General features: G+C 39.5%; 1 protein-coding gene across 4 annotated transcripts in view; it reads left to right on the forward strand.

Moving 5' to 3' along the window:
* kank1a (KN motif and ankyrin repeat domains 1a) overlaps positions 1–23,753 on the forward strand; it is an 86,268-nt gene that overhangs the window by 37,338 nt on the left and 25,177 nt on the right. For 3 of the 4 annotated variants that reach the window (XM_050051811.1, XM_050051815.1, XM_050051814.1), the window contains exon 2: positions 12,691–12,820. In XM_050051811.1, coding sequence (XP_049907768.1) covers positions 12,784–12,820 — 37 coding nt within the window. In that variant the 5' untranslated portion in view covers positions 12,691–12,783. Of the gene's footprint in view, positions 1–3,583; positions 3,749–12,690; positions 12,821–23,753 lie in introns of those variants that run through there. The other variant, XM_050051813.1, reaches the window with a different exon arrangement.

A 23,753-nucleotide genomic window follows, 5' to 3' on the forward strand; every position in this document is an offset into this window, starting at 1 on the left:
TTCAAAATTATGTTCACCCAGTTTCATGCAGATCGCTCAAACTTCCTAGGAAGAGATCGATTTGAAGTGTTTAAGTGGAGAGGCATCTCTGTGCAAAGTTTCATGCTTCTACGACATACGGGGCATGAGATATGCCCATTCAAAGTTTGCAATTTCAATCGGTTGCTATAGCGCCCCCCTTTGGCCAGTTGATGTAATATTGCTTCATTGGCATCCTCCCATGACCCTCTACCACTGTGCCAAATTTCACATGGATTGACCAAGTCAGTGAGGAGAAAAACGTGGAACACACACACAGAGTTTTCCTCATTATATAGTAAGATTAATTATTTGATGATGTTTTCTTTATCATTGATGAAATACTAATCATAATTTCCTAATATGACGTCTTCATGTTGCCTTTTTACAAAACGAATAGACTATATTTTGGTTTTTATCTATTAATCACATATGACATCCTAAGTTAGTAAATCTTAATCTTGAAAATAACTTCAGTGCCAAATAATTCCCCAGCTACTTACTAATCACTTGATCAACTTGATAAACTTGAAGATGGCGTATGTAGTGCGTGATTTAACAATTAATAGGAACTAATTATTTGGGTTGGGTCAGGTTAGTTGGTGACTCTAAATTGTCAAAAGGTGTGAGCGTGAATGGATGTCTGTCTCTATGTGTCAGCTCTGTGACAAATGGCCTCTCGCCCAATGACAGCTCTCCAGGAACATGAATGAATGAATGAATGAATGAATGAATGAATAATCATTTTGGTGTGAAGTATAAATTCCAGGGAACAGATCAGACAGTTGAGACTTTTCCTCTTCTATAATTCACAGCCCCTCTGAGCGGAGTTTGCATGTTTTTACTATGAAAACAAACAAACGTATGAAATGACTGATTGCTTGTCAGTTTGCATCGGGTTTTGTTTTGCATGACGAGTTCCTCATTCCACAGTAAATAATTTAGTCTGCTGCCAAACACACACACACACACACACACACACACACACACACACACACACACACACTTCCCTGTGAGGAGCAACCTGACCTGCGTGTGTGTGTAAATGCACCTGCAGCTCCTGTCATGTTTATGTAACAGCTGAGGAGGAACAAAACGAGTTGTTCAGGTTTGTGTCAGCTAAAGTTGTGCTGCTGCCCTGTTGTTATTTTACAGTCACGAGTCCTGCTTGGATCAAATCAGGATACTTTAAATCTGTTTGCTCTGTGAGTGAAATATGGTGAGTTATACTTTTTTTTTTTTTTTTTAGTCGTGTCTTTGTTCAAATTAAACGTAAAGATCAGTTTGTACAGTTTACGTTACTCTAAAAGGGGCTGAGTGATAGTTTCTGATGGGAATGTGCTGAAACCAGCTACTTTGGAAGCTGAATGACGTCTTCGTCACTACTCCTCTGATACTTTAGAACATAATCAGAGCTTTTGAGCAACATGATGTCACACCTGACTTTGAAAACTACAAGGCTTTGGCTTCTGTCAGCAGTTTGTCAGCCAGTTTAAGTCCACTGTGATTTAGTTATTTGACTGATTGACTGACTTTCAGCTTCAATAAACTGTACAAACTCTGCCACACAGGACACGCATGATCCAAGGATTTAATACCTCATCAACACTATGAACTCAATTAGATTTTTAGAGTTGAATAAAATGTGGGTTTTCATATGTGTGTTGTCACCAAAGCCACTTACTGCTGTGCCATGTGGAAAAGTCACTATTGAGACACTGTTGATGGTTTGATGGGTAGATATTGGTAGTTTAGTTCTTACCTTTACACTGGTTGGAGGAAAATAGCATTTGGTGCATTAACAGATGTTTTGGTGTCACTTCACCTGTCGATTGTTCAAAAACTGCTGAACATTTGATTCTTATACATCAGTGGTTCTCAAATGGTGTGCCGTGATGCAAATCCAGGGGTGGCGTGTGTTTTTGTGATAACCACACATTATTTTGTTTTTCTATACTTTGTCACTGGGGAGAAATGAAAACTGTAAGATGGCATGTCATTATTTTATGACCCAGGTGAGGACAAGATAATTATTCTCCTCATTGCCTTTGCTACATTATTTGGAAAAAATTTGAGTTTCTTTTCCACTTCCACTCCATTTTGACTTGATGCGACGACTTGGTACACTTTAAAATGTTGTGATAGATCTCACTCTACGATAAAAGCACTCGATTTAACACTTACACTTGAGGTAATTAAAAAAGAACATTTATTAAAAATATTTTTGATAATTTAGTCTTTCAGATTAGTGATTTTTACTCACAAGATTTACAATTTGTTTTCACAAATTATATAATTGTGGAAGACTAAATAATAAGTTCTCCAGATTTGCTGAATTGCTTAATTTGCCCTCCATCATCTCTGATCCTTGGCTCACTTTCTTTAGTATAGAGCTGCAACTCAGTGCTTTTAATGATCAGTTAATCTGATGATTATTTTCTTGACTGTTTGACTAATTAATTGGTGTATTAAATTTCAAAATACTGATTGCAATTTCCTTAGGTGTAAAGATGATGTCTTGTTACAGAAAAAGGAAAGGTGTGATTCATTATTGCAACTTATTATTTTATTTCTTATTCATTATTAGTACAGTTATAAGCAATCAGTCATTTGGTGTTTTTGAAAAGTAAAAGAAAAGAAAACTGAAAAAAATTCCCATCACAAGCTCTTGGTGCCTAAAACTTATGTCTAAAAATGTTTTGTCCAACCATCAGTCCAAAATAAATAAATAAATAAATCCCAAATATTAAAGTTCCAGCTTCCTAAATGTGTGAATTTGCTGCTTTTACATGTTTTTATATAGTGTAAATATAATCAGAATTAATATCTTCAGATTTTAGCACTCACCTATGGACTACTGTTGATTTAATTACTCATTTAATCATTAAAATAATCCGACAGTTTAATCAAAAATGAAAAATTATCTTTAGATGTAGCCTTTCTTGACACAAAATTAAGGATTACGTCCTGAAAATAAAGGATATCTCTCCTAAATGGTTCATTTAAAGGCTTATCTTCAGTTAATCTGCTGATAATTTGTTTTTTCAAGTGAAAATCATTGTTTCCCAGAGGTATAAGTGACGTCTCTAAATTAGATGTAATGTGTGATAAACAGTCCAAAACCCCAAAATATTCCAAGTGATATAAAACAGAAAGCAGCCATTTCTCACATGTATCTTACAGTCTCCACCAAGAGATCTCCTGATTGACCTGATTAACACGTCTTTTATTTTGAAAGAGTTTCTCTGGTGGTCCTGGGCTCAGCTTGGTTAAGATCTGGCGGTTGTTTTTTGTTTACTCTCCGTCCTCACCTTCAGCCGCTGAGGCTTAAAAGGAAACTTTGTCGGTTAATATGTAACCGCTCATGAAAAGACTTTCCATCTACGCCCTATCGTCTGCCTCATTAAGTGTTTTTCAGCCAGGAGTTGAAGGTTAGTGCAGGCCCAGAGAGTGTCCGCAGGTCGTTAACCAGATGAGCTTGCCATGCGCTTCACCTGGAGGCCCAGCGGAGGGGTCGCTTCTACATAAAAACAGCCTAAAGTCCTGTTTCCTCTTATAGGACACAGATCGTTTAGCTGTCATCTGAGGAAGTCGTCTAATCTTAGCCGTGAAACTTATCCCCCTCGCTCAGAGGGCTGCTGGGTATAGGCTCGTTGTCGGGGGCTCTTGTGGACTCAGTCAGTGTTTGCTACCTGCGAGCTGTGGGAGGAAGTTAGAATGAGAGTTACAGGTAAGCTGCATGGCTGTTAGAATAGCACATCTCAGTGTTGAAGTTAACATGTTACTACAAAAGCAATGTGTGACCACAACAGTTCTTGATGTACACTGCTGTTCAACAGTTTGGAATCACCTATTGTGTTGATGTTTCTCTTGCCTTCCTCAATATTTTAATAGATAAAAACAGTATCATTCATACTGTTGAAAATTTTGAATTTGTTTTCCAGTCCAGAAAAACATCAGTGACCCTAAAACGACAGCAGTGCAACTGGGCTCTGGATAATTAGGGAAGTCGTTTTCCTTCGGGCCCCCTATAGTCTACTCAGTGGTTAGACTGAAGAGGTTTAAACTGTGATTTGTCAGTCCATAGTCAACTCATCTGATGTTCCAACAGTGCTAACCCTAGACTAACCTTTTATTTCTGTTGTGAAATTTGAAGAATATCTTTGCTAAAGCAACACGTTGTGCCATATATCCCCATGAAACAGAACATTTGAGCGGTGTACAGTTACAAGAGGGATTAAAATCATATCCTTCGCATTTGATTGGATCTCTAAAAAGTGGGCGGGCTTAGTGATTAGCGTGACGCAGAGTTACAGCAGACCTTTGGCTTTACATTCACCTGTTGTTAGATCAAAAGGAGGACGAGGGATAAATGAATGAATGAAGTATACCTCTGCTAATTCCTCTTTTTCCCTTGATCTTATATATGAGGGATAGATAGATGACAACAATAGAGAGTTACAAGTGCTATTCCCTTTTTTTTGTTAACAGAACAGTCCAAGGGCAGTGTTGATAAGGAATTAAAGTAGTTCATAAAATAATTCCATTTCCGAGTAAACCTGTCAGAAGAGCCTTTCACCGTTAAACCTAAAAAATATAGCAATAAAGAGATCCATTTTTATCTGGACTCCTAAAACCTTACAGTATAGAAAAAGACAGTCCAGAATCTGTGCAGTCTGGGGCAGAAGAAGAACATATGACTCAAATTACAAGAAGAGGCATGGCATCTGTTACATTGGTCCACAATATTAGGATATGTTTCAGATAGTTGAGATTTGCTGAAATGGACTCTGTGTAATCCCTTGAGTTGTAGAAGCTGCAGCCTGGCACAAGGAGTAGTTGAGTGTGTATTGTAGACAGTTTTGTCCCACTATTGATTCGTCAAATTTGCCCCAAGCTCATACTCCCAAGCATTTTTGGATATGACAACCGAATGATTATCAAAAGCCATGAGTTTGTCATAAATCTGCAATGTTAGCAATTTCTGATGATGATTAAAAGTCCATATTGTTTTTGAAATGGCGGCGGCGGCGGACTCCGGGGTTTTTTCGGACCTAATTGTTTTGCGGAGTTTTTTGCACAGTGCATTATTCTATGCTTTCTTTTGATTTTCACAATTTTCACATTTAATTTGTCTTCTGATTAAATCGGAACCGTTGAAACAAGTTGTAGGAAGCCTCTGCAAGTAATTGGTTGCTGGCAGACACTCAAAACGGGGGGAAACGAACGTTGACAAAAACGGTTCCATAATTCATATTAAATTCAAAAGATAACGAAAAAACAGCTACAAGTTAGAGGGAATAGTGATAAAGTGGTAAAACTTGGCATTGATCCACAGCCTCAGACGGATGCGCTCAAGCGTGCCGTGCGCACAAGCTCCGTTGGTAGGCTATACTATATTTTCACATTTTTAACAATGCAATTTAAAAGTTTTGATTTTTATTGATAACCTACATTTACCAACAACAAAAAGACTACATTTAGCACCAAAACATATGTAAAAAAAAAAAGTAAATTAAAAAACGAATATCGACTATCAAATTTTCATAACGAATACCTACCCATAGAAAGGAATATTCGAATATCCGAATATTTGGGTACAGCCCTAGAAATTTTTCATATCACTAAGGTCTTTAACTCCAGCTTGTTATAGACATTATTGTGCACCTATTGTGACACAGAAACAGGACCCAGTACCTATTTAAAGCTGTACACATTCTGATGCTAATCTTCCAGTTTCTTTTACCAGGGACTGCTGATTTCTTCTTATTGAACTGTTGCTCAGAGGATCTTTGTCTCATTCTGACCTTTCAGTCGTCAGTCTGGTTGAACAATTGCACAGCTTTTTATTCTCCATTTGTAAAACAAACCCTTCAGACAAAATGGCATCCATTAAAAGAGCACTCTCTACAACCTAAAAGCATCAAAGACCATTCAGAAATATAGAGTAGTCCTCTCACCCAATCATGCCTTCATGGCAGGAGATTCCAGACATTTGAACATTAATGTATGTCTGACTGTACTTCAGATCCTGCAGGATCCTGCAACATGTCACAATACCACCTTGTTTCATGCTTAACCTGACATGATCCCATATGCTGAAGAACATATTGTGTTGGCATCAGTTCCTTAAACGTCTGCTGGACAAAAGCTCCAGAGATGTAATGTGATAATCATCGAGGCCCGTTTTTAAACTCCTGCATGTTACATTGAAGTCTTAAACAAAGTTTACTTTCATGTGAGTCCACCCAGGTTTACTGAGTGATTATGCAACAGGCTGAAAGCTTGTGTGTTCCTGAGGGTGTTCAGAGAAATGCTGAAATACCAGCAGGTCGACATGGTGAATGATGAGCAGCAATGTGAGTTCCTCAATATGTGGATCATTAAACGAATGTGACGTTGCTGTACAGCAGGAGAGGAAGAAGCAAAAGTGTTGTCTAGTCCTTTAAATTCTTCGTAGGACAGGGAGGTTTATTGCTTTACTTTTTCAGTTTCTCAAGCGGGATTTATACTTATTTGTCCAATCAACGCCATACCTATGGCTTAGGCTCTGCTTCGATGTAGAGCCTCCATTTCCCTCAGTGGAAACAAAGCTTATATTTACTTAAATTTCACAGATAAGAAACAATAAAACCTCCACAACATAGCATTTTAAGTCTTGTGTGTGATTTATCCTGGCTTCATATGAGCAGAGGAAATCTCTGCTTGTCGCCAGGCTAATCAATGTAAAATGCCATAGGCTTGTGCTAATAAGGTTAGCATGTTATATTTGTTAGGAAAACGTGTTTCGTGTGAGACAGTTGTTTTGTCAGTGAACCTTGTGAGTTGTAATGGAGCTGGATTTTGTGACATTACCTTTGTTAAATGTTGCTGTTGTCCCTGGTTTTATATGAGTAGAGGAAATCTTAGCTAGCTGCTAGGCTAATTTATACAATGTAAAATGCCATAGGCTTGTGCTAATAATGTTAGCATGTTGTATTTGTGGGGAAAATGTGTCCAGATAAAGACAAGTGTTTGTCTGTGAATGCTGCGAGTTATAGTGAAGCTGATTTGAGTGCTTGAGTTTGTAATTGTCTCTATTAAGACATGTGTAATGTGTGTTTTTGAATCAGCTAGACTTAACAGCACTTCACAGAAACCCCACCGCCAACTAGTGTTCTGGAGGTGTAACTGCAGAGTGACACAGACACACCACCACACAAGTATAAATGCTCACAAAGGCGTAGGCCACGTGCGTAGGCTATAATATTTTTCCTCTGCTAGCATGTGATAAAGGAAAGGTGAGAAAGTCTCAAAGCAACCTACTTGCTGAATAAGTGATGCTGTTACTGATGAGGATGAGGTTTCTCTTTTTCTGTCCTTCATGTGATATCTGAGGATTTCCTGCTCCTTCCTTCAGGTTTGCTTTCTTGCAGCCCATGGAAACGGACGTTTGGGAGATGTTTGGTCAGTCCAGATGTTCTTCTTGTCTTGTTATGTGTTTGTTCAGAATGTGTATGCATGAAGTTGGACAGAAGAGCTTGTATTTTGGGTGGAATTACTCACTTTATATTCATAGCACTACATGTGTGCATCAGCACACGGCCAGCATGAAATCTCATCGGTGAACGTGCCTCTTTTAAACATGTTTGTAGTGAGATTGCACCTGTTTTCGTTTCCATTTCGAACCCACCTCCCAGCAGTAGGTAAATTGAGAAGCATATGAGTCATGTCGGGCCTGTCTTTGTCTTTCTGTGCACATTGATTGTTGTGATTGGTGTCATTCATGTGGAGACTCTCTGTTCATGCTGTCAGGAAGGCCGCAGTGTCTGTTACATTTGGAGTTTGGCGCCAAATCTTAAACTGCAACAATATAAAAATGCCATTCAAGCCGGTAACGGCATCTTGGCTCTTTTAGATGCTTCCTAGAATATTAGTTAATGTTAGTAATGTCAGTGATTTTCAACAGAAAGTGATATTTTCCATGCACTTCATTGTTTCTAACTGCTTTTTTAGTCTAAGGTTTTCTTTCGTCTTTATTTTGTTCATCTACATTCACTCCTCCCGTCCGTCATGATGATTTTTACACAGAAGAAACATCCTCCTTCTTTTGTTTTGCACCCTTAGGCCATACATTTTTCTCCAAATGACCTAATGGCACAGTGTCAAATGCAGTTTAGAGGCTGCTTGAGGCTAACTTGTTACTTCACATGCTGTAGCTCATTTTGAGTGCGAGGGAGAGTAGCTCAGAGGAGGCGGGACGACAGAATAAATAGATTTCGGTCTATTTGGGTGTTGGAACAGTCCGGGGTGCTCTAACGGGCGGTTGGTATCTCGTTCCTCTCTTTATCAGGTCTATAACTGGTCTTCAGGATGACAGACAGTTTGAATTTAGACACATCGGCCTAATGACGTTGCTGCGCTGCTTTATTTGGATGTAAACAAGGATTTGCTGCAGAGGAGTGAAAGTGATGACTGACAGTGACCTTTCAGATGTCCCCTCAGACTCGTTATGTGACCACAGGTCTGATTAAGTGGATCAGAGGGCTGTTTCAATCAGTTGTGCCTCTCAGTAGGTTTGAAATACATCCATGTGCAACAGTGGAAATGTTGCTGTAGCTTAAGCTTCCCCTTTTAATAACCCTGTTTGTACCCTGTTTGTATACTTACATGCCCGTGATTACGCCACTTTTATTCTAAATATAAAATACTCCGATTGATTGGTTGATGTAAACTGCAAATGCTCTTTGGATGTTCTGAATTAGGCCTTTTTCCAAATGTAGCATTTTCCGATAAGACATGTGGGATATGCCCTTATTACTCAGGTTTTTGGAGCATTTTTTTGGACATGTATACACAGCATTTGAAATCTGTGTCTCAGCTGGCATCTTGAGTTGTACACACTCCAACTAGCTAACAGTTTACAGGGCAGGGGCAGAGATGCATGCCCAGAGGACAAGACTGATTTCTGATCAGAAGGAGAAACACACCTACTTTCAAACATCATGAAAGACTTGGATATCAGCGGGTTTTTGGATGTGCACAAATAAAGCAACACTGACCTTTTCAAGAAGGTGGAATGAAAGACAGAGGTTGTGTATGCGCCGTCAAACAGGAGCACCACCGGTGGAAAACTTGTCCAAAGGAGGGAAATGGCACAAGCAGCCTCAACTCTTTTTACTTTGCTATATTTTTTAATTAATTTATTTATTTTGAAGATTATTTTTGGGGCTTTTTGCCTTTAATGACAGGAAAGCTTTGAAGCATGAAGAGGGGAGAAAGAGGGGACGACATGCAGCTGGAATTGAGCGCGTCGCCGCTGTGGCAAGGGCACTGCCTTTGTACATGGGGCGCTCGCTCTACCCACTGAGCTACTGAGCGCCCTTGTTTACTATATTTTGACGTGATAACCGACATAGAGCATGCCAATCGGAGAATGCATAGCTGCATGTAAACAGGAATATTAGTGGGATATTAGTTTCATTAGCCGTAGCTTAGTTGGAATTTTGTCTTTCTTTTAGAATTAAACCTAAATATTTTGTGCATGTAAATCTATATATACACTGTGAGCAGTGTAATGCTGGGTTTAGACTTTACTTTATTTCTGTCTGTTAGGATGGTCACTGTGTCATGAGTTTGCTGCTGGTTCTGGCTTCTTAAATGTGAGAATTTGCAGTGACGGTCACCTCTTACAGCCCAAGACAAATTTCCAACATGTGGTACAGTAAAGTTAATCTTATCTTATCTTATCTTATCTTACAATGTGCTGCTTTTTTGTCATTTATGATACTAATTGAAGAGTTTTGGGGGTTTTGGACTGTTGGTTGGACAAAAGAGCAATCTGAAGATGTTGCCTTGGGATCTAGGAAGTTGTATTAGGTGTTTTTCACAATTTTTATTATCGTGAAAATACTGATTAATTGATAATGGAAAAAAAATGGTTAGTTGCAGGCCATGTTGCTGATCAGTCATACCTTGATTCAAGATTCAAGATCCTTTTTATTGTCATTCAGCAAAACATCAGTGATGCAAAGCAAAGCTTGCTGTCTCTCTTGACTTGTGTGATGTCATCAGGAAGGAGTTTTGTGGTCAAAAAGCCAAAAAGAACTGTTGCCAGCGCTCAGACAGTCTGTTGGATCAGACTATTACAAGGCGGATATTGTGCAGTCTAACCTCGGCATAAATCAATTAGCAGGACTGCTTAATGAGTTTATTAGATTCACAGGATTTCTGCATCAACCTGATAAAGTGCTTTAAATTATTTAATATGTTTTAGGTGGATTATCCATCTATGAAACGTCTCCACATTGATTTCAGGGAAATATTATAATAGATGCCAAGTTTTTATTTATTAGATCGACCTTGCTGAGACTAATACAGTCCAATAAAACAACCCTGCAATTAATCTTACCTTTGACCTTTGAACTGGGTGTATATTGCTTCAGATAATAATGGTAACAAAACCACATTCCTCATTTTGTAGGATCTTATTCAAGAAAACACCATTTGTTTGAGGGTCTTCACACATGAATAAGCTCATAAATGCTTCCAGTGGTGCTGTAAACAGAAAAATAGAGAGAGTAGAGTTTTTATTTCAGCAGGCTGCCACAAAGTAAAGAAAAACAACAATAAATGATTAGTGCACAAGCTGAAGGATGACTTATTTAACTTGTTCCATCATACATGACACATGTAGTGAGTATAGTGTCACTCATAGTGAAACTGAAGCTAGTGTTATTTTGCTGAGGACCCTTAAGGAGCCTCTTAAGACCACCAGGGGGCCTGAATCCCACTTAACAGGTCAGAGGATCTGAGGTCTTGCTGATAAATAGAGTCTGAGGTCATTAGAGAGTCTAAAAAGGAGCCTGGGTCCATCTGAGCCAACCTTGTCTCCATCTTTACTCCTCCAGATGCTCTCTTAACAAACCAGGCCTCTCTGTGGCCCAGCAAGTCGACTTTTCCCCTCACGTTGGCTCCTGTTTTATGGGAAGAGAATAGCTCTTTTGTTCCGGCTCATAATGTATCCATTGATGATGAGCGGGCTGGCGCACACAGGACCTCTATGTTCATAAATGTCAGACGCAAACACACCTGTGAAAAAGCAGAGGTCAGCGCCGTCCATCACTTAAAGTGGGCTTCAGATTTCACAAAGAAAAAAGGTTTTGTGTTATGAAACATTAAGAAATTGTTGACCTCTAAATTCTGTTCTTAAGCACAGTTTTGAGGTATTTTACTCTGGTATATCTATTTTTTATTCTACTTTATACTTCAGTACTCGACTACATTTCAGTGGGCAGTTACTGGAGTTTTATTTTCCATGATGATTTTGGCCTCCGACAATGATGAAAACAAGATAATCCAGATAGAATAATCACTGTGACACTTCCTGTTTTGCAATCTCATTTCGTCATGTGTTGTAAATCCAGCGCACCCTTTTCCTTTACAGCAGTGCGCTCAGTGTTGCCAACTTTGCAGCCTCCTTGCTAGATTTAGCGACAAGCAACAAATTAAGCAACTTCAGTACGTCAAAGTGAGAAATATAATAAGTTGTATTATATTGTGATTCATCCTCATGCATGCTGCTCAGACCAATCACAGTCCACAGCTCCTCTGCCAACAGTTTGTGGTCTCCCTTTGCACCCTGTTTATATTTCTGTTTTATATGTATTATATTATTTTATTTATCTCTTTTTCATTTATTTTTAATTTATTTTTTCTACATTAATTATATTAAAAGTTCAAGTTTTTTGAGTTCATTAAATGCATGATGTTTCCAAAGTCTTGTCAAGTCAAAATCATGATCTCAGTATTGGTACTTTAACTTAAGTGAAGGATCTGAGTACATGCAGTGTCACTGGTCAAACATTGGACTGTTTTTCCATTAAACTTTGTTTTCAGTGACTCAACCATAGTGTAAATTTAACATGTCAGTTACTTAAAAATTGACAAGTTCAAGGACAAAACAGCTGTCAAAGCACTGCAGCAAAGTCTTAGTCACATTCAGTGTAAGAGATTATCGTGTTTAACCCTTGGATACTTGGAGTTACATCACTTTTCTTGTGCTGCTTTCAGATGCCTTTCGCAAGTATTTAAACCTTTGAATGATATGTCGCAGGAATTGCAAAAAATTAATAGATTTTGATAATTATTTAAAAAGAAAAGCTGGGAAAATTTTTTATTTTTTATTTATTTTTGTAGTTTTTTTAATTGTATCCTTATTATTGTTACATATTCAAAATTATGTTACAGAATTTTCATAATTTTTAAGCATTTTTTCCAGGTTTTTTCCTTGTTTGTTTGTTTTTTAACTTTTTTTTTAAACTAATTTTTTAGTTTTTAGTTTTCTCATTTTACCAATTTCTTAAATTTTTTGGGAGGTCATTTTCTTCTTTTGTTGCTTAATGCCTTCTTCCCATGTTTTTGAAAGACATCAAGCCAACTTGCTCAGGTTTAAAAGGGTTAAATCAGTGGTTTGACAGGACTCTTGTCATGGAGAAGTTTCTGTCCTGAATGTTTGTGTTTTTATATTGTTAGCCGATGTAGTCGTACATCATGTCAGGCTTTTAATTAAGATATATCTGCAGAGCTCTGTGATATAAAGAGGTGTTGCTGCTCGACCTGTCTGCATGTGACTCTTAACAACTAATGTGTTGTGAGCAAAATGTCTAAAATGTGTTTTGTGTTTTGTCCCAGTCTGCAGGTTGCATGGTAATCTGGACTTGATGCATGGCAGTTGCATGACCGCAGTAGGTCTTGTTGTGGGACTGAGAGCACGCAGCTGCAGCCATGGCTCAAACCATGCACGTGAATGGCAGTGGCCCAGGTAAACAACCCCTTTTATTACATATATTTTACCAGGTTCCATTTTGTTTGGATTTTATTGTGCATGTGCTGGTTGTACTGCAGCATGTTCTGTTTTTATCTGCCATGTTTTGTCTCGGATGAGCATCTTGTTTATCAGATTGAATCATCGCAGTTGCATTGCAGGACGAGAAGTTATTTCCTTCAGTAAATTGCTGGTTAATTATTTACTAATACATGTCAAATGATTCCTGGCTGCCTAAAGAACAACATGTGCTCATGCTTACTAAAATAAACGGAGCTGGATGAGGATACAATGGGGCCAAATGTAGAATCAGGTGTCCAGTTTCAGGCTTATGTCATGACATGTATATTTAACTGGCGAGCTCCTGCAACACATCTGCGTCTGTCTGAACAACACAGAAGAGAAAGCTTCATTCTTGCATCAGGAATTTAGAAATCTAAAGTTTTTTGTTTGTTTGTTTTAATCTAAAGTCATTCAGTAACCATGAGTTTATATTAGTGAAAAAATCTGTGCACTTGCACTGTATGACATTTGAAGTCTTGTAGCAGTGCCGACCTGTGGCATAGGCAGTAAGGGTGAATGCTAAGGGCGCCGCCATTCATGGGGGAAGAAAAAAATGTTTATCTTTTACTTTTTCTTTCTTCTTTTTTTTATGAATACTATTTTTACTACTACTTTAAAAAATTACAAAAGGCCATAACAACATAACTACATAGCAAAGCCTGCTAAATAACACAGAGGCCTTTTTTTTCTGGGTTCCTTCCGCCCCCCCTCCTCAGCTCTGCTCTCTGGGGAAGATGGACAAGTTACGTCACGTGAACCCCGAAACATGTTGTATCGTTATCATGTCAAAATGACAAAAGCTCTCTGGTGCCCACTCAACTACCATCACACTACTGAGAGGAGGAGTGCATGTTATGAGAAAAAAACATAAACCCCCCCCCTAACAAATCCATGTTGAAGTCTGCAGAAGGACAGCTCGCTATCGTTGCCTCTAAGCAGCTGGTGGCCGCAGTGAACAGCTCACGGAGGTTGCATTGATTTTACATTGTGAAAAGTTGAAGCTGCTTCACTGCATCTTGCTAAGTGTGTTAGTAGCAGGAGGGTCAAAACAAATGAGCAACAGGTCGATCACTTGTATACAGAGCTGAGTGATGTGGTTGAAATTAATATTTTAGTTTTTCTTATCAGTTTGATCCATATATGTGATTTTTGCTTACATGTGCTGTACTATATGTTGCTACAAATATTTGGGAAATCATGTCAAAAAATCAAGTCAGTGTAACTCAAGTCAAGTCAGTCAGGATTTATTTCTAGAGCACATTTAAAACGACGGCAGTCGACCAAAGTGCTGCACATAGGTGGGTACAGAGTTAAAACAACACAAACAACTGCTTCGTATTTCAGCAGCAATCAGACAAAACTCCTCACCAAGCAAAACCAAATAGTACATTTTATTTTAGTTTTTAATAAGGGCTGCACAATATACAGAAAAAAAATTGCAATATTTTGAGAGATATTATGGTTTTGATGAGTCGCTTTTATTTTATGGTGTGGTGGTTTTTATGGAATCGTTATTTTTCCATTTAATTTTCACTGAAAAAAAAAGTAAAAATTATGCTGATGTAATTTTTGCTGGGATCTGTACTAAACAAGTATGTCCCCTTAAGTCTGGATTGTGATTCGTAGGCCTCTATGGCATCTATGCAGCACCACAGTGCGTCATTTATAATCACATGTTGTGTCATATTTTACTTATATCAAAAAATTACAGCTTCTACAATTTGGATATTGCCCTTTGCCATATTGCGATCTTGATAATCCTTCCATTAAATGTGCAGCCCTGTTTTTTATTACTTTGGATAACAACATTTTGTAAAAAGAATACGTGATACTTCCAAAGTATGTTTTAATTTTTGCTGTATGTATCTGTTTACATATTCATCTAAAGGACATGTCACATACTCGCAGGAATGTTAAAAATGATCTTATAGTGAACAAAAAACTAAATTATTAGCTCCTCTGTCAGTTACGTCTGCAACTCTCATGCTTCTGAAACACACAGAGGATTTTTGCGTTCACACGGTGCAACATGTAGAGAAGATTTCCACGCTGCAGTGTGAAACAAACGCTGTCAGCTCCGCACACACACACACCTGCAGACGGCTCACATTCCTGTCCAGACTAACAGGAGAGAGTGAAGCTTCTTGCTTCCAAAATCTCTCCAGGAATGCGCAGCATGCAGGACAGATGCTCTCAGGACCGTCTGCCACCTCCGTGTGTACGACTCTGAGACCAAAAGGTATCATACCTTTAGTACGTAGATCTCGTCAAGAGAAAAATGTGTGGATTCACTTCAAAGGCAGCGAACGCAACGAGGTGTTTTTATTGTGCATTTTAACAGAATGTGAAAAATGCTGAGGAATGCTACGCTAACACTGCTAACCTCCTCCCCCCTCTGTGAACTTTAAAAAAAGCTTCTCTGCAGTGTTGGCAGTTAACATGCCAACGTGGTCACCTGCTGCACCCAAAGAATTTAAAAAAGACAGGGTTTTTTTTAACGTAAAGATGCTCCAGTGTTGTGGATAATTTACACTCTAAATTGTTAAAGTGGTAGTCAGGCAGTCGGTCTGATATTGTGAGGAAAATCTAATCTGACATTGATTTTTCTGCGTCTTTGTTGTTGGTTTTAGAAGCCAGAATATTATCTATTGTGAAGCTTTTGTTTAGTTTGCAGCAACCAGTTCTTTTAAAGGGACAATTCACTGATATTACGCATGAAGTTTAGTTAATCTTTTATTCATTCAGCCTATAAAACATTTGTATAACATCTTCTGTGCCTGTGGAGGAGCTGTTATGTTATCTCAGTTTGGTCTTTAGACTTTCGTAGATTTTTTTTAATGAAAAATGTATACACAGTGGAGGTGTAGAGTTGGAAAGATGTAGGCATTTACTACGCAGGGTATGAGTCTAACAAAATGGTTGTGAGATGCATTATGGGAAGTGAAGTAAATCCAGTGTTTTGGGCGAGGGGTGTTGAGGGACTGCCTGCTTTTTTAGCCTTGTTAGCATCTCTACTTGTGCAATATAAATTAGTGACGAAGCACACAACCCAACTGTCTTTAAAGCCAAGCCGACACGTACACAGGTCTTTTTGAAAAAAGTTTTTTCCTTGGGATGCACAATAATATCGGCACGTTAACGGTGATAGTATTGGCTTTAAAATAAACTATCAAAACTTGCCAACTTGCTTTTAGTTAAGTTTAGATTAGTTAAATTTATTTAAGAAGGGACAGTGCAGATTAATATATTCATATGGTATAAAAATGCCATAATTAGCCAAAAGGCTATTTTTCTACCACTCTCTTGAATCTCTTACAGACCAGGCTTACTGTCTAAAAGCAGTTTTCCTCAATGGAACTGTACAATCTCCTCCGATGTAACCCCCTAGTGACACGATTAATGTTTGTTCTTCTGCTGATATAAGCTACAAGTGGTGTTGGAGCTAAGCCATGGGAGACTTTGTTTATTAAATTAAAAGTTTGCATATTTTAAATTTAACTTCTTAATTTGTACAAAGAATTAATATCACTTACAGTGAAAAGTATTTTATTTCATGTCTCCATCTGCTGGTGGGCCATCACGATAAGAGTATGCATGCATAATATGATGTTAAATCCACTAAAGAAGAGACCTGATGATCACTAAAATTAGGTGGGGAAAAAGGTGGATATATCAATATCGGTATCACTTAGTGACCAAATAAGTTGCAATATATCGGTATATTGGATATCAGCAAAAAATCTGCTATCGTGCATCCCTAGTTTTTCTCCCCTTCCTTCTCAAAAAAAACCCCAAAAATATCTGTCCACGCTGTCAAGAGCATGCCGAACAATCAGACAGTGATATAACCATAACCCCAAAGCAAGAAGAAGCAGAAAAAAGGTCCTTCTGCAGCGCATTCTGACGCCTCTATTCCTCAACATACTGGAAGAGTAACTGTGCAAACATGCAAAAAGTTCCGTTAGCATAGTTAGAGTCAACACTATTTTGGTTACGTCTGCCATTGCACGAAATGTCAATACGGCACACACTCAAATGGTAGAAGCCAAAAACTCAGTTCTCAGTTCTTTAGTGAGCACTAATCGCTCCATTGTTGGCCCTCTGCAGCCAGTGTATAGTTTGTCACTCTGACATGAGGTGCAAATAAAGTTAAAATCAGAAATATATACATTATATGCAATGTAAAAATCAAGTTAACAGTGGATCATGAAAATATGAACGGTCAAGTTGCCTGTTAACCAGCTGCATTTCTTGATGCTTTGACCTTTGTTTAACTTTGACAAAGCAGTGACTCATTCAAATGTAATCAATTCCAAAAAAACCCTGTAAATATAGAAATGATTGTAAGCAAAACAAGCTAAATTATGACTAAGATACTAGTCAACCTACCTCCAAAATATGAGGCATTATCAGACTTTCAGACACAATTGTCAGCTTGTTGCACTCAGTCAACTCGATGGAGTGGGCAGATTCAAAGTTCTGGACCCAGACAAGGTGGTTTGAGCCTCCACACAAGACAATACTATTACGTTCTTTAGTTGTGAGCCAGTTTTTTTTTGCAGTACGTCTCCTCTTGAAATGAAGTAACTGCCAAATGTGGGATGTGGGACGCTTCAGTGCATTGAGCAACAAACCATCAAGCACATATTTGAGATAAAACCGCAGCTGATCCCACTTTGACTGGAGAAATATTCACTGCAATCAGCTGCAGGACTCGTGTCTTTAAATACTTTTCCAAAAATATTTACTGGATCTGCTCCTCAAAACTTTATTTTTAGCAGACAGACACAGTCAGAGGAAGATTGATGTAATGTATCAGTGATCATTTCGCTAATATCCTTTTATAGCGTTGACATTTTTATGAGATGGTTACAGTTTATGGCAATCTGAAATGTGATTTTTGTCTCCTGTGAAATCAACGTAAAAAAAGAAACCTCCACAGGCACCATAACCGTCGTCCCTCATGCAGCGAGGTCGTGGTTGTCTAAAATAAAAACCCTGCAGAGGCTGAGTCATGGCTCAGAGCAGACCATCATGCCTTTGGCCTGACTTGAATGCCAGCAGTCTGCTGTGGACAGAAAACCCAGAGAGCTGCGGTCAGAGTCGTGCCAACGGGTCGACCCCCCGCAGCTCATTCAAACCCACTGAAGTGGTTTTGTTTCTGCAGCGGGGACAGTTACCCAGCTGCCACTTGAAATCCCCCCGTGGTACTGTTTTCTTACTGTGCCCCATCAGTCACTTTCCTATTGTGTGTTTGTGTAAGTGCTGGTAGCTTATAATAATGTGTGCCAAAGGGGCAGAGCGCTGAGTCTTTGTAAACTAAACTGGATAATGGTTTGCTTTATTCCTTCTTAATGTCTTGACACAGCAGGGTTTGATGAATGGATGTAGAACTGGTTTGTTTAAGTGGGACTGTAACTTTAGTGAGCACTAATCGCTTCATTGTTGGCCCTCTGCAGCCTGTGTGCACGCACAGAAGTCACACTGAGACACTGCGTGTAGTGAGGCAAACTGGGCCCACCATTGTGCACTACATGAATTATTTTATTGCCTTTATAGCAGTAAGCCGCTGCGGCAGGGACGTAGCCGTTACACATGGGGTGCCTGCTCCACCAGGTGAGCTCCTTGGCACCCTGTGATTCACTTTTTAGAGCACTTTGCAATATGCATAAAAAAATTGACCAGCATCTCGTGTAGATTTTTGCATGAAACAGCTGGTTTAGTGTAGCTTAGCATAAAGAGGGGAAACAAAGGGAAACAGCTAGCCGTCAAAAGCTAAAGCTAACATCACTAATTAACAAGTCTTGTTTATTTAATCTGCAAAAACACAAGTGTAAAATGACACATTGTAGTTTTAAGTGCCGAATTATTTGTCTTTTTTTTTATACTTTGTTTTTTTTTTACAGATTAAACGCGGTGCTGCGTGCAAAAGTATCTGATTTGATGTTTTGTTTTTGAAGTGTTGTAGAGGAAATTACGACAGCTGCTATTTTTAACCACTCAGTCGAGCTATCTGTTGTTCGCTGGGTCAGTCCAATACTTTAGTTTATGACCAGTTATCTGCAGAGCAAATTGCATTCCCATCAGCCTCAGCTGCTCTCTGTGTGTAGTACTAAATGTTGCTGGATGTTAACATGCTAACAGGCTTTACAAAATTATGAACGTGGCAAACGTCGTACCTGCTACACACTAAGGCCTCACAGAGCTGCTAGCACCTCTGTAGACTATAAACATGCTGCATTTTTTGAATTCTCAAATCCACCGTTGTCAATGCAGACACGTGAAAGACATGCTCAAAAGTGAAAGTGACAGCATGAAAGCGCTTCCAAGCCCATATTTTTGGGGGCGTGCAGCTGCGCCTTGAGATAAACAAAGTTGAACTTTTGGAATGCAGCAGCGCACACTGCATGTCATTTGACAAGGACCAACCAATCACAGCTGGCACATATCTTTCCTTTCTTCCATGAATATCAGTCTTTGGTAAATATGTTAGACCCAGAGCTTTACATCTGTCCCATGGACAATATTTTAGGCCTAATACACACTTAAAATCAATGCCTGGAAGAAGATCTGCTTCAGGCTGGGATTTCTGTTAAGTAGGCTATGATATGGTGCTGGTTATGGTCACTTGGCAATGTCACGGTGCATGCTCACTATACATGAGCTCCCATTCAATGTGTATGTTGGAAGCGACTGATTCGCTGTACAAAGCACACTGGGATACCTGTGATGCACACCAAACTGCCGGCGTGACAGTTTGAAAAATTCAAATGGTGCTCACATGTAGACAGCCAATCAAGCCGCAGCTGACTTATGGTGCTGGGCAGACACAAGTATAGGCAAATTGGTTGTGTATAGTGGGCACGCACCGTCATGGTGCAGGTGACGTACGAGTACGCCCTGCACCCGCTGGTTGTTTGTGGCTGCAGCTTGATTGACTGTCTTGATGTGAACACCGTTTTAGAATTGTCACTCCCTCTCGTTGCGATGCCAGCTTGGTCCACATCGCAGGTATCCCAGCGTGCTTTGCGCAGCTAATCAGTTGCGTCCAATACACAATGAATGGGAGCAAATTTCTGGTTGTGTGTAGCAGACATGCACTGACTCTGCACCCTTGAGAGTAGGCACAAGTGTAGCACCCAGCACCTGACCTTGCATTTTCCAGGCGCAAATATGTTGCTAAAACATTATAATTCCCCAGCTGTGTTTGGTTCTTGCTCTTGCGGTCTGTTTTCTGTATAAAGTTCTTTAAATGTAAAGTTTTTGTCGATGGTGTGAGTGTTCAACGATATCTGCAGGAGCATGTAGCACCGCTGTCTGTGGCGGTCTGTAAAGATCATAACAAGGAAAGTTCATTGTAAGTTTTTACCTTAGTAAAAGTAAAATTTGCAGCAGTTTTTGCTTTGATGCATTCAGTGTTTTGTTGGTCCAGTCCTCCCCTTCAGCTGGTTGATCTTCTGTTTTAACACTCAGGTTAATTAGCTTTTTATCCCTGAAGCATCATCTAGTTTGAGATTAAGGGATAAACTGTCTGAAACGGCCTGAACAACCAGAAAACTTCCAAAACTGCTGTTTGTTAATGGTTGTTCTGGTAAATTTTTGCAGGTCTGGTGACTGAAAACAAACCAGCCTGCACACTCGCTCATTGTTTTCCTTGACCATCTATGAGAAAAGACGTGGAGATGTGGGCAAAGTTTTTCAAGCTGCCTTGATGTTTGCAGAGGAAGCCCAAACATTTCCTCCAGTCTGCATCATCATGTACAGAGTTAAGTTGTTGAATTTGGCAGCAGAGTCTGGCACGGCCCTGTGAGTTTCTACAAGAAGCTCATAGATCACAGCCTCGCTCCGTCCTGCCTGTGTTCAGTCTGAAAAGGGCAGGAATGTGCCGCTTTAATGTTCGTATTGTCCTTTTTGTTTTGTTTCCTGGGTTTTTTCTGTATGAGCGGATGTGTGTCACTGTTCCTGGTGTTGAGCTGCTGCAGTGCGAGGTGTTGATCAGATGCTGGCTCTGCTTCGTCTTGTGAGTAATTAGGCGTATAGAGCTCATAGGCAGAGCCAGGAAATACCAGGCTGGCTGTATGAGAAAGGACGTGTGTGTGTATGTGTGTGTGTGTCCACCAGAGTCCCCTCCACCCAGGCACTTGCATCATACTTTGCTCTCACTCCGTGTAATGCACCAGTGTGTGAGCACCACACTGTATTATTCCACTGTGCAGCTGTGTGTATGAGTCCAGTACAGCTGAATAATGTCTCTGTCCAGTGACTCTGTGCAACTGTGAGGAAATATCTGTTGATGATCTCAGCTCACAGGGGCAGTTTTGCACTATTTATTGTTGTTGAGACGAGTTTTAGGCCAAAATCTTGAGAAAAATAAGGGATAAATCAGTTACATGTTGGGCCACCATGAGCCTCCAGAACAGCTTCAACTCCACCGCCATTCTTCCAAAACATATTTCCTCATTTTGTGGTTTGATTAAAGTCTGTCACTTGATCCAAAACTTCCTGTAGGTGTTGAACTGGGTCGAGATCTGGTGACTGTGAAGGTCAGCATTTGATTTTTGTACTCCATGCAGTGACCCTTGGGCCTTGTATGGAAGCATCTGCATGTGTCACGTTTCTTTGCTCATTTATTATCTCCAGAAGCAATAAGCCTGGAGGAGATCATGCATGTGGTCGTATGTGTTCGTCTGCAGCTAATCTTGCAAACTACTGGACCAATCAGCCTCATATTGTGTGTGCACATGAATATCGAAACGCTCTAGGACCTGTCGTGGTTGCTGACTGCAGACTCCTCACGGCTCTTGACCGGGCTGTAGAGGCCGTGAGTTGTCTGGACGTTGTCTCGGCTACAGCAACAAGCCTTAGCGTCTGTTGCAGGCCACATTGTGGCCTTCGTCATGGCTCAGAACTGACATCCATAGGAAAGTTTGTTTTCATTTTAAACCTGAGTATTTGCAGATTAATGCCAAACCTAATATGTTATGATCCGCTAAAGACAGGTGCAATATTAGATGAATTAGTCCCTTTGTTTGTAACTTTCACCGACATCTTGTGTGTAAGGGAGCCGAGAGGAACAGATCTTTGCAGTTGTGCTGCGGCCTGGTTTTGTTCTGTCTGCCGCACGGCAAAATACAACACTGGGATTTTGTAGACTGTCAGATTTTGTTGATCTGGTCTTTTTTCCTTGTGCTTCCTTTTACCATATGAAGTAGGCATCTGTGTAGTTACATGGTTTCTTTTTTGGTCCATTTTAATTGTGTTTGATGTTGTTGTTTCCTGCTTTGTTGTCCCGTAGCCTTCAGACGACGTTAATGCTGTAAAAGTGCAGTTGTGAACGACATGGATCAAAGATTTGTGGCCGTGTTTTAGTTGTTTAAATACATTCATCCTCATGATTATATAATATCTATATTTCACGTACAGTTCCTGTTAGCACGAGAACTCTTTGTGCTCTTAAAAATGCGCCACAGCTCTGTCAAAAATGGACAAGGCGTGAATTTTAGCTTCCTAAATGCGCTGTGGCACGTCTGTTGCAAGAATTGTCTAGATTGGCTAGTTGGGCGGCCACGTGGTTGCTTAGCAGAGATGTGCACTTTTCTAGTTTTCTAATAAATGGATTGTTTTGTCTATGAAACATCAGCAAATACAAAAAAATGGCCATTACTATTTCCTTGAACCTAAACAGCTTTTTATCTCTGACCAAAGGTCTAAAAATACCGATTTACAAAGATTCAAAATGAGAAAAGTAGCTTAAATCTTGCCTTCAAAACACGGAGCCAACAAATGTTTTTTGTGATAAATTTTCCCCCTATAAAATCCTCTCATCTCGTGCAGACAAAAAGAATAACCCCAAACAAACGTGTTGTGTGGTGACAACTAAACATCCACAACCAAGTAATTCTGTCCTGCATCCTTTTTACACTGAATGTCAATAGTTATAAAGTAAATTTTAAGCTGCAGTGCATGTTTGGTAGCATTGAGAAGCCTGTTTCTAAATCTGTGTGATTGGTGATTACTTTTCTCAGCAGAAAATGAGATACAGGACCAGTAAGCAAGTGATGTCTGTGCACCGTTTGACTAACAAACAACTGGCAGGCAGATTTAGCCCAGTAGCTTAATTTATTCTGTCTCCGAGGGCACTGTGGATGTTAAAAGGCTTTTGTCAGCTCTAAATTTAGACTTTTACAGAGCCAGTGCAAAATGAGCCGAAGCACTGGTTGTATATTTTTCCTCACAGATTTTAACATCAAGGCAAAAAGTTGGCCTTCAGTGCAGTATTTTAAGAGCAAACACAGGGAGAGTGAGTTCATGGGCTTAAAGTTAGTGAAAAGGAGTTGCAGAAAAGTTTCAGCTGGTGCAGCATGGTGCAGAGAAAATACAGAAAACCCAGTGAAATATCTTTATTGCTCAAGTGCAGATGCGTCAAAGATTGGATGTTTTTAAATGGATTTCAGCACAAATGTGTGAAACTGAAAATGTCACCAATGAGTTTGGCTACCAAGTGAACTGCGAACAATTAGACTGCGGCTTCTTTCGGATATTAACGTATTTGACTTTAATTTAAAGAGCAGCTGTGCTCAGTCAGCACATGGTTTCTGTTGGAGCCTCTGGGCTGGAAATCAGCTGTGAAAGACGAGCAAGAAGTTGCTGCTGCAAACATGCGAGTGGAAGTTTAACAGCCACATTTCTTTGGCGATCACTTTTGAGCTTATACAGAATGAATGTACGGTTAGTGTCGGATAATTAGGCTGAAATATTTTAATATCCCAGCTGAGAGAAGTAGAGCAGGGCTGGGAAGCTGTGTGCCAAACTCTAAATACTATTCTTACGTTGCTGACTTACATAATGTTTAGCTCAGTAACTTAAA

Source organism: Epinephelus moara, chromosome 8, assembly GCF_006386435.1.
Source record: "Epinephelus moara isolate mb chromosome 8, YSFRI_EMoa_1.0, whole genome shotgun sequence".
In the NCBI taxonomy this organism is placed as follows: Eukaryota; Metazoa; Chordata; class Actinopteri; order Perciformes; family Serranidae; genus Epinephelus; species Epinephelus moara.